General features: G+C 40.7%; 1 protein-coding gene across 5 annotated transcripts in view; it reads right to left on the bottom strand.

Annotated features, from left to right (window-relative positions):
- Nucleotides 1–1,675: 1,675 nt before the first annotated feature.
- LOC142987986 (uncharacterized) overlaps nucleotides 1,676–10,633 on the bottom strand; it is a 54,609-nt gene continuing 45,651 nt past the window's right edge. For 3 of the 5 annotated variants that reach the window (XM_076136985.1, XM_076136983.1, XM_076136987.1), the window contains exons 3-14: nucleotides 6,171–6,488; nucleotides 5,793–6,086; nucleotides 5,397–5,708; nucleotides 5,001–5,285; nucleotides 4,501–4,800; nucleotides 4,105–4,416; nucleotides 3,709–3,993; nucleotides 3,200–3,526; nucleotides 2,789–3,103; nucleotides 2,427–2,714; nucleotides 2,154–2,308; nucleotides 1,678–2,078 (exon numbers count right to left, since the gene is read on the bottom strand). In XM_076136985.1, the coding sequence (XP_075993100.1) occupies nucleotides 2,070–2,078; nucleotides 2,154–2,308; nucleotides 2,427–2,714; nucleotides 2,789–3,103; nucleotides 3,200–3,526; nucleotides 3,709–3,993; nucleotides 4,105–4,416; nucleotides 4,501–4,800; nucleotides 5,001–5,285; nucleotides 5,397–5,708; nucleotides 5,793–6,086; nucleotides 6,171–6,488 (3,200 nt within the window). In that variant the 3' untranslated portion in view covers nucleotides 1,678–2,069. Of the gene's footprint in view, nucleotides 2,079–2,153; nucleotides 2,309–2,426; nucleotides 2,715–2,788; nucleotides 3,104–3,199; nucleotides 3,527–3,708; nucleotides 3,994–4,104; nucleotides 4,417–4,500; nucleotides 4,801–5,000; nucleotides 5,286–5,396; nucleotides 5,709–5,792; nucleotides 6,087–6,170; nucleotides 6,489–10,633 lie in introns of all 5 variants that reach the window. The other 2 variants (XM_076136982.1, XM_076136984.1) reach the window with 2 other exon arrangements.

Genomic DNA, 10,633 nt, shown 5'->3' with positions numbered 1-10,633 from the left:
TACTACACCGTTCTGCAAGTTTTCTGCTCTTCTATGTAGGCTGAAATCCCAAATAACTGATATGTTATGTAATCTTCTCCTAGATCTTTAAGCGTTGGTTCTCTGGGCCTTTAAGGCTGCATGAGTCCTATAGAGGAGTTAGCGATGACTTCACCCAAATTATTTGAGTCACACCCCTTTGATGGAAATAGATTTTCAATTTCACAAGTACATTTTAGTTTAACAAATACATTTTAAACATAAACCTTCTGTCCCCCTTCATTTATTTGTGGAACGCTTCATTTACTACATTCACCCATCAACGGGAGACATATTGTACATTGTATTTGTCAGTCCAAGTGTAAACACACATCGGCAGGATTTCACAACAGTCAAACCGGTGGGACAAAACCAAACCACACTTTTACTGAAAGTCGACTAGATGGTGCTATTTGACCACCTAATGAGCAACACATCAGCTCATCACACACTTCATGGATGGGATCAGGTTCACAGGAAAACCTCACAATGTGAAATCCAACAACCATATTTCCGCCATCCACATAGCACATTATTCTATGTTTAAGGTAATTGTTGAATAGAAATGTGCTAAAGCAGACGTGATGGGACAGGGCGGTCATCTTTCCTTGGGAAAATGATGGAAAAGAATCACAACTGGAGGATAGCACTCCATCTCCCATTTCCTATGCATGGGCAATTTCTTAAAGTTATGATAGAAACACAGTATCTCCAACATATTTCACATCCATGATAGATAGATATATATATATAGATCTATATATCTATATCTATATATAGATCTATATATAGATATAGATATATAGATATATATGTATAGAAACAGTCTAATGCATAGATTCATGAATAGATGTGTGTGTGTGTGGTGTGTTTTGTGCTGATGACCAACAGGTGGCTCTGCAGCTCTATCACAGCATCACAGCCTATAACCTCCTCCTATAAGACTCCTGTCACATCAATCTCGTTTTTCTTTACTATTTAAGTGTTTTTTATATATGTAACCTGATGAATAAATGACTCTGATTTGTATGTCTGAAGCATACTCTGTATTCTGTCCATACACATATGGAACAAAGAAGTCATAACCCTTGAAGGCTCAGATTTAGAGTTGAGGCTTTCATTTCTTTATGTGAGACATTAAAAATACTATATTCAATATTTGATACACTGTAGATATACAGTCAAATGTGTTTAACAGTACATGTATATACACTAGGCATGTGTGTGTATGTATCCAAATATAGCATAGTGTTCACTTTGTGTTTTTGTCTGTCTTTTCCCCTCTTGGTAATAGGACTTGTAGCCACATGTGAGCATTATTTCAGCATTCATTCAGTGACTCCATCCCACCACCAGCGTCACAGACTTGGGCCGGCTGCCACAGGGTCCTCTGCCAATAAAGGCCACGCACTGTGCCAGATGACTCCAGAGGCAGCCAATGGTTAGCCTGGATGAGCTAAGTGTCATCCCTCCTAGATGTGAATTCCTTCAAAGCCGCAAGCTACACAGCTCTTACTCACAGTGAGTGTGCATATATGTAAACTATTGAAAATGGAGCACACAGATATCTCTCATGTCATAGGGATGTACCTTAATCTTGACATGTAAAAGTCCTCTTAAGACCTAACAGCACTGGCAAGCTGCAGCTCATGACGAGCATTTCATCTGGGAAATGTCAAATCACTACTGCTTCATGTAGAGCTATAGCTCACTCTTCTGGACAGTTTGAGTAACACAGAAAATGTTGGTACTGTGCCACTGCACACAATGATTTGCATAAGTAACTTTAAAACAACAGACATGGAGTTTTGTGTCATAATGCATTTAATCACTGTATTCAAGAAGGCAGAAATGTGCTATTTTTCTCCAAAACTTTCTCCCGTTATGATGGAAAAAAAACACACACAAAATAACATGAAAAAACTAAACACAACTCAATATGTGAAGTGTGACAAAAATGCCAGGATTCTTTTGTTAAACCATGCTCCCTAAAAAATAAAAATCCATATCAGGGCCAGGAAATAGTGATCATCATCCCTCTGTGCTCCTCATCATTTGGTCTGAAATGAAAAAATCAGAAAATCAGACGGGATCTGTTGGACGGTTTTATATTCAAATTGAACTGTCAATCTCACCTTGATGAGCGTGACTAAGACATTATAGATGATGGACACAAGGAAAAGGAAGAGGACTGTGAAAACCATATACATGTACACATTCTCCTCCTCCAAGTCCCGGTTGACATCAGCATGCACGTTGTAATCAAAGACAGCACTTGTCTCTGGGATCACTGTTAAAGAATCATGTTGAGAGATGTCTGTTAAGTATGATCAACATTGACTTTGCTACAGTACAAGCTAGATAGTTGCATGGGAGTAAACCATTTCAATTTATGGAGCAACTGGCACCTGGTTTAGATATATTCAGGGCTATGGTGACAGTAGTGTGTGTCACGATGCAGTTGTAGACCACCCCAGATGCCCAAATGCCTGGGTCCAGACGAAGCCGGCTTTGGATGCTGAACTTTCCCTTTGGCCCTTGGTGGGGTTCACTGGTGTTATAGTCCAACAGCTCTGTGGTGTCATCCAGAAACCAGGTAATGTTGATGTTTGCGGGGCTGAAGCCAAACACCAGGCACATCAGCTCACCAGCGCCATGGAACAAGGTTGCAGAAGGTTGCGACGGGGTTACTGCAGCTGGGAATACACACATTGGTATGAATTGATGCTGGGGAGCTTCACGTTACTACAGCTATTGACTCTTCACTCACCAAAAATATCTGTTATTGTTCTTTTGAGAGGAATTTCAGATGATTCATGTTCAACAACACAAGAATACGATTCCTGCTCCTCTGTCCTGGATGCGTTGAGTCGACTGCTCAGTGAATAAGTGCTGCTCCCTGTGTATTTCCACGTAGGGCTGTTGGTGTAGTGAGATAAGGGTAGCTTGTCTCCCTCTCTCTCCCAGTACACTATGACATTGGATGGGAAAAATCCCGTAACCATACAAACCACTGTGAGCATGTTTGATGTTGTCAACTCAGACATTGTCGGCTGAATTATCTTCAGCATTGGTGGATGTAGGGCTTTAGAAAAAAAGAATGCACAATATTAATAGGGTTTACATTTTGCTGGGTCAGAATTAGCAATAACATTCTTATGCATAGTTTTTGGGATCCTACCTGTGCTTCTGCTTACACGGTCCTCGTAGACCTTATTGGAACATTTGTGCTTTCCTTCACAAGACACTTCTTTGTATGAATTCCAGGCCCTTGTTGATACATTGAGGAAGCTCAACAAAGTCTCTGTTCCATTGCTGTGACTGACGGGTGACATTGTAAGGACATTCAGTTGAGATTCTTTCCCCCCTATTTTCCAGGTGATCAAGAAATCGGAGAGACTCGGACCAACCAAAAGACAAGAGATATTCATCTGTCCACTGTTCTGGAGCTCTTGAAGGGTCGGTCCCTGAACATACACACCAACTATATGGGATGATGGTGGTGTAACTGAAAAACAGAATGTGATGGTAAACTTTTTATGGCACTTTTGTAGTGGATAAAATACCAATGTTTGACTCCACCTGAAGTTTATTGTTATGGCGGTTGAATGTTTCTTTCGTACTACTTTATTTTACCTGCTTCCATTTGGCAGTGGGTTGAGACTGTTATTGTGTTAAGTTTCACTTTACCTGAACAGACGCTGATGTTCTTTGTTTCCTTTTTGATCCCTGACCAGTCAGAAACCTCACATGTGAAGACCTTCCCTGTTTTCCACTCTGTTTGAGGGACAGGAAGTTGACTTCTTATGCCCACACGTCCATTTGCACCCATGCTGATGTCACTGGTTGATGCAGGTGTTTGTGGGGACCCAGAAATCCATTTAATTTGAGGGTTGAAGCCCCATGCAGAGCATAGGAGTGTCTGTGGTTGTGTTTCTTCACTGGGGACAAGAGAGAGCTCCATTGATGGGTCCTCTAAATATATTGAAAAACATATATCAATCAAATGGTCCAATTAAAAGGAATAAAGAGGGAACTAAAATCTGCAAATCAACCGTTTAATGGAAGAACAGTAGCTGTGCTCACCAAATATACCCCCAATGGAGTTGGACTTCCAGCTGTTGGAGAAGCCTTGATTCACTTTGCATGTGAAAGTTTTCCCATCATTCCAGTAAAGCTCAGGGACAGGGAAGTGTCTTGTGACTGAATGGTGGCCTGGGGCTTCCGGGAGTTCAACAAACAGTTTTTCAGAGATGTCAACCCCGTTGGCCTGAAACGTGACATAAAGGTCGCTGGAGGAGAGCTGTGTGATGTCACACTCCAGCACAAACCTGTCTCTCTTCTGTACATCTGGCAACAATCTTCTGATGGCCACAGATGGAGTTGAAAGTGAAGGACCTGGGTGAGAACCAAAACATTATGTTTTTTCATATATTTCATTGGAACGCCACGGCTGATTTGAGTGCTGCACAGTCCTCTTACCTGTAATATTCACAGGCTCCTCTTTGGTTTGGAAGCAGCTGTGTTTAGCGCTGCAAGATACATGCTTGAGGGTTTTCCACTTTTTTAAGGGAACTGTCAGATTGCTGATGATATGAGATGTGTTTCTGGCCTGGCTCACTTTCTTGGGTGTAGACCGTCCATCCATCTTCCAGGTCACTGTGGCATCAAAGACAGTGTTGACCAAGCATGTTGCCTTCACCTCAGACCCTGCAAGCATTACTGTCTTGAAGCTGGGGAGCTCCACATGAATGGAGGGAGAAGTCTCTGAATGAGTTGTTACTGGAACCACAGAAGAAGAATTATTTATAGCAGGATGCAAGACATAATCTTGAGTAGATTGCAATTTTACTAACAAAATATTTTTCATAGAATAAGACCATGACCCACTTAAGACTTTTCAATTACAAGCTTTTGATAAGAGCCATTGCTTCTATTTGGCAGTGGGTTGAGACTGTTATTGTGTTATGTTTTCACTTTACCTGAACAGACGCTGATGTTCTTTGTTTCCTTTTTGATCCCTGACCGGTCAGAAACCTCACATGTGAAGACCTTCCCTGTTTTCCACTCTGTTTGAGGGACAGGAAGTTGACTTCTTATTCCCACACGTCCATTTGCACCCATGCTGATGTCACTGGTTGATGCAGGTGTTTGTGGAGACCCAGAATTCCATTTAATTTGAGGGTTGAAGCCCCATGCAGAGCATAGGAGTGTCTGTGGTTGTGTTTCTTCACTTGGGACCAGAGAGAGCTCCATTGATGGGTCCTCTAAATATATTGAAAAACATATATCAATCAAATGGTCCAATTATAAGGAATAAAGAGGGAACTTGCATCTGCAAATCAACCGTTTAATGGAAGAACAGTAGCTGTGCTCACCAAATATACCCCCAATGGAGTTGGACTTCCAGCTGTTGGAGAAGCCTTGATTCACTTTGCATGTGAAAGTTTTCCCATCATTCCAGTAAAGCTCAGCGACAAGGAAGTGTCTTGTGACTGAATGGTGGCCTGGGGCTTCCGGGAGTTCAACAAACAGTTTTTCAGAGATGTCAACCCCGTTGGCCTGAAACGTGACATAAAGGTCGCTGGAGGAGAGCTGTGTGATGTCACACGCCAGCACAAACCTGTCTCTCTTCTGTACATCTGGCAACAATCTCCTGATGGCCACAGATGGAGTTGAAAGTGAAGGACCTGGGTGAGAACCAAAACATTATGTTTTTTCATATATTTCATTGGAACGCCACGGCTGATTTGAGTGCTGCACAGTCCTCTTACCTGTAATATTCACAGACTCCTCTTTGGTTTGGAAGCAGCTGTGTTCAGCTCTGCAAGATACATGCTTGAGGGTTTTCCACTTTTGTAAGGGAACTGTCAGTTTGCTGATGATATGAGATGTGTTTCTGGCCTGGCCCACGTTGCTGGGTGTAGACGCTACATCCATCTTCCAGGTCACTGTGGCATCAAAGACAGTGTTGACCAAGCATGTTGCTGTCACCTCAGACCCTGCCAGCATTACTGTCTTGAAGCTGGGGAGCTCCACATGAATGGTTGGAGGGGAGTTTCCGTGAACTGTCACATAAAATAGTTCTGGTCAAAAACGTTACTCACTCTGATGGAGGCATTTCACGCTTTTACTGTGATACATTCACTTACCTGTACAAATGCTCATTGATGCATCGGATTCCCTGTTGCCATGGTTGGACTTGCATGTATACGCTGAGCCTTCTGTCCACTTCTTCATGTCCGGCTCAATCTGACTGGTTACACTGAAGGTTTTCCCCACCTCCTGCACACTCTGCAGCCTTCTTTGGATTGGCACAATGTTTAGAGTACTTTTGTCCACTTCCCATTTCACACTGAGTTCTCCTGGAAAGAAGTCACTTAGCGTGCAGATGAGTTTGACTGTTGAGGCCCCAAATTCACCTTCCCACACAGGGTAGAGTGTGATGTTTGGAGAGACAACCCGTAGCACTGAGGTAAGAACACAGGTTATTTTTTAACAATTAGTTTATTGTCCAAGCTCTGTCAGGACATTTTAGAAATGTACATCATTCAATCAGAAATGTAGATGTACATACCTTAAGTGATTGATCAAGGAACAACTATACAGTCTCAAATCTAGGTGCCTTATTCTTTTATTTAGACTAGATGGCAGACTTGTACTTTTACAGTTTCAGGTGGAAATGTAGCTGGAAGTCTGTTGCACAGATGTTGCAGAATGACAGAGCAGAGTGATCAGTGCGTGCAGCAAGCAGAAGCATTGGGTAACACCCAGAACACAAAAAGTCTCCGAAAAACAGAAGTGAAACATGACACTGAGCAACGGTGCATCACATACAGCAGGTGTGAGGTGTGGTTATGCCAGTAAGAGAAATATACTATACATTTGAATATCTCACAACTGTTTACATATGTTATCATTCAAATCCTTTTTACATGATAACTCGTGACTTTGCTACAGGTTTCAGTTCTCATGGCTATTAATAATAGAGTTGAGAACCAACAGAGTATTTGCATATTGAATTGAACATGGTCTGTTGATTTCCAGATGCTGACCAGCTCAGAGACGTATGATAAAACATAATTATGAAGTAAAAAAATATGATACATAATTAAAGGTTTTAAAGGGGAAAGTGAGTAACAAACATGTTATAATTGATCATTCAAACTCAAAGATAAAATGGCTAAAGCAAGAACATGAAAAGTGTAATGGACATCATATTTTTAGAAATGGAAACACATTTTTAAATGCTATCTTTAGTTAAATGTTTATTTAGGTAGTAATGCTAATCTAAGTAAACCTGAACAAGACAGTGAGAACAATAACAAAGTATAAGAGGACGTCAATGTGGAAATGTTTTTAAACAGAAAGTTAATTTCTTTTCATTTGACCTGAAAAGAAAAACAAAACAAAAAAGTCTTAGTGCACAAACAATATAAACAAAAACACATACATTCTAATTCTATTTGAGCTTAATGCACATCATATACTGTATACAGATCATAGCTGCATCATGAAATGGAGGGAAACCCTCACGTGGGATCCATCTGGTTTGACCTGATTATACATCTCAAGGTTGAAATAAATCAATACATTGTTGCATGAACAGCTCAAAACACTGAAAAATGTATAGATATATGCTAAACATATGATCAGTAAAATTTCAGAAAAAATAATGCTTTTGATAATATAATGTAACACTAAATTACATTATGATAATATAATAACTGTTCACAACTATGCACAACTATGTGTACAGCATATTTGTCATTATTGTCAGCACTATGCGATATGTATTTTGCCAACTTGATTTTAAGTCATTAAAAAAATAAAATCATACCTTGAAAGCAGTGGTTCCAATGCTGTACAACAGAGTGATGAGGAAGAGGAGGATGAAGATGAGGCCTGTGATCTCCATGCTGTCTTCATATGCTGTCAGGTCTTTGCTTAATTGGCTGTCAGTCACAATCAGGTAATCTGGATCTATTTAGTATTAAGTCAGAGAGCTTCAGTTATTGCTTTTATGTAAGTGGCCATTCACAACAAGTTCTGGGTGTGTTTTGAAAATAATCACAAAGCTTTTTGTGCTGTGGCGTTTGTCTCTACAGGGGTCAGAATGCATTATGCCACATAGTTCATGGCTTCTTGGCAGTAATGAATATAAAAGAACTGCATGCTTGTTCTGAAATTAAAGTCACACTTAAGTCAATAGAAGGAGTTTTGGACAAGAGGGAGGATGAGAACCGAACTGAGATCCCAACCCCTTAAAAAACATAATTCTAGGTTCAGCTTTTTCTGCTGCCTCCAGCAGAACAAAGTAAGAGTGATATGGTGACCCTGACTTGCTAAATACAAGACTTCTACCCAGTTGTTGTAAAATTGACTTATTGCCGAATCTCCTTGAGCTCTCGTTTCGCATCATTAGGATAAATACTGGCTTGCAAAAGATTGGAGACCTAATTTCATGCCAAGTTATTGTGACTTGACACTTTTGTATCAAATCTAATAGTCAAGACCTATTTTGGACACCGTAGCAGTTACAATCATCCTGATTTGTTTCTGAAAGACCCCACAGGGATGCACGACTTGGACCCAGTAGAGGAACACAAGCAGACAAAGACGAGGCACAAACATTGATGGTGCACGGCTATATTTAGTTGGATTGAATGTTAATCTTAAAAGTAGTTGGGTGGATTAAATGTGAGAAAGTTTATGCCCTGCTATTTTCACTACACCCTGAAGCATATGTTTGATTGGAATACCTTGGCTTGAGGCTAATATAGATGAGCACAGCTGCACTTAAACACATAGACTGCACGAGACGTACATCAACAGTTACAACAGAGTTACAAAGTGATTTTTTTTTATTTTGATTTTGAATTTGCATTTAAAACACAAACAGCACATCATATCACACAAGCAACAAACATTTAACAACAAACAGCAGTAGACACAGCAAGACACCACAACATCTACTGGGCCTAGCACGTTTGAGGGACGTTCATGTTGAGGTTGACCAGGTTGACATTCTCACGTGATCTCTCAGCCATGGACCTCATAATGACGCCAGTTGAGTCCAAAATGGATTCGTGGTAAACTACACAGTTATATACCACATCATTATCTACCCAGTCCTCACGGCTGAGGGTTAACTGGCCATAGACAGAATAGGAGTCATTATTTTCTACAGGGATTGTGGTGGAGAATGTGCCCGCCTCTGCAGGCTTATCATCAATAAGCCAAGACACCGCAATCTGCTGTGGGTAGAAGTCTTTCACATAGCAAGTCAGGGTCACCATATTGCTTTTACGTTGTTCTACTGGAGGCAGCAGAAACACTGACGGACGCTGAAACTTTCCTCCTGCAATCAGGAAAGAACAATTAGGCCTTTATGCTGCAAACCTTCCCAGACATTTCTGCTTCAAACTACATTGATAATGACAATTTCTTACCTCTCTGCTTTTGATAAACTGTCTCAATTGGTGTCAGCAACTGTGAATGGTGTACATAACAGATTCTCTTCAATCCATCGGCCCAAGTCTCATAAGGGATTTCGAGAGAGAGGCTGAGTGATTTCTTTCCATTTTTTTTCATTGTTTTAAGCTTATTCCCGTTCTCATCCTCCCAGATAATCTCGTTCAAATGGTCTGGATTTGACTTCAGTGTGACTTTGCACACCACGTTTGCTGTTTTGTTTAGAAACAATGTAGCAAGTGAAGGGGGGATGATCTCTACTTTCACCAAATCATCAGTGGGGGGATCTGTCGAGTGAAGGATCAGTGATGTTTCATTGGGTTGCAATTAACTTACATTAACCAAAAAAAAGAAAAACAGGTCTACTCACCACTTCCACACTTCTCTTTCTTGCTCCAAGTTGCATTCCAAGTTTGAGTACCTTCTGCATCTTTCCCGTTAAACTTGCATGTAAACACGCCGTCAGTCTCATTGGTCAGAAGAAAACTTGCTGCACTGTACACTTTGTTTCCATTGTGATACTCTGTTTCACCAGCAGGTGTTTTGATCTCATGATTGTCTTTCTGGATTTCCGTTCCATCTCTCAGCCATTTGATGTCATATTCTTTAGGTGAAAACTCTTTGGCAAAGCAGGAGAAGGTCCTTCCAGTCTCCTCATCAGAGGAGGCCAACACTTCAAGAGTTGGCGCCTTAAAAAACGGCACTGAAAAACAAACATATACACAAATATATGTATGCAGAAGCAGGGAATAATATATATGAAGAAGCAACGTGAACTATACCCTACAATGTTGTATTATTAGGTTATAATTTTCCAGGGAACTTGCATGTACAAATGCACACACTTGATGCGAACATGAAAGCTATTTGCTAAAGTCTGCAGAGGTGTCCAAAGGGAAAACAAACTAAAACGACTGAGCCCTTCATGCTTGCTTCTGCATATACATTGATTGTAGAGGCAACAGATTGAACCTTACAGGCTTTAACAGTGAATTATCATCGACAGATCAAGTGAAAGCAGTCAGCGAGGGGAAAGAACAGGGATTATGCAGATGGAGGGAAAAAAGCGGAACATTAACAAACCGCTAAAATAGGTGAAAAGAACATATATGAGTGTGAGAAAGTCAATGAGCATAAACAA

This window comes from Genypterus blacodes, unplaced genomic scaffold (assembly GCF_046128005.1).
Source record: "Genypterus blacodes isolate CSIRO-AG114 ecotype Tasmania unplaced genomic scaffold, CSIRO-AGI_Gbla_v1 ptg000291l_1, whole genome shotgun sequence".
NCBI classification, from domain to species: domain Eukaryota; kingdom Metazoa; phylum Chordata; class Actinopteri; order Ophidiiformes; family Ophidiidae; genus Genypterus; species Genypterus blacodes.
The sequence above is the reverse complement of the archived record's forward strand: the minus strand, read 5'-3'. Positions and strand labels throughout refer to the sequence as shown.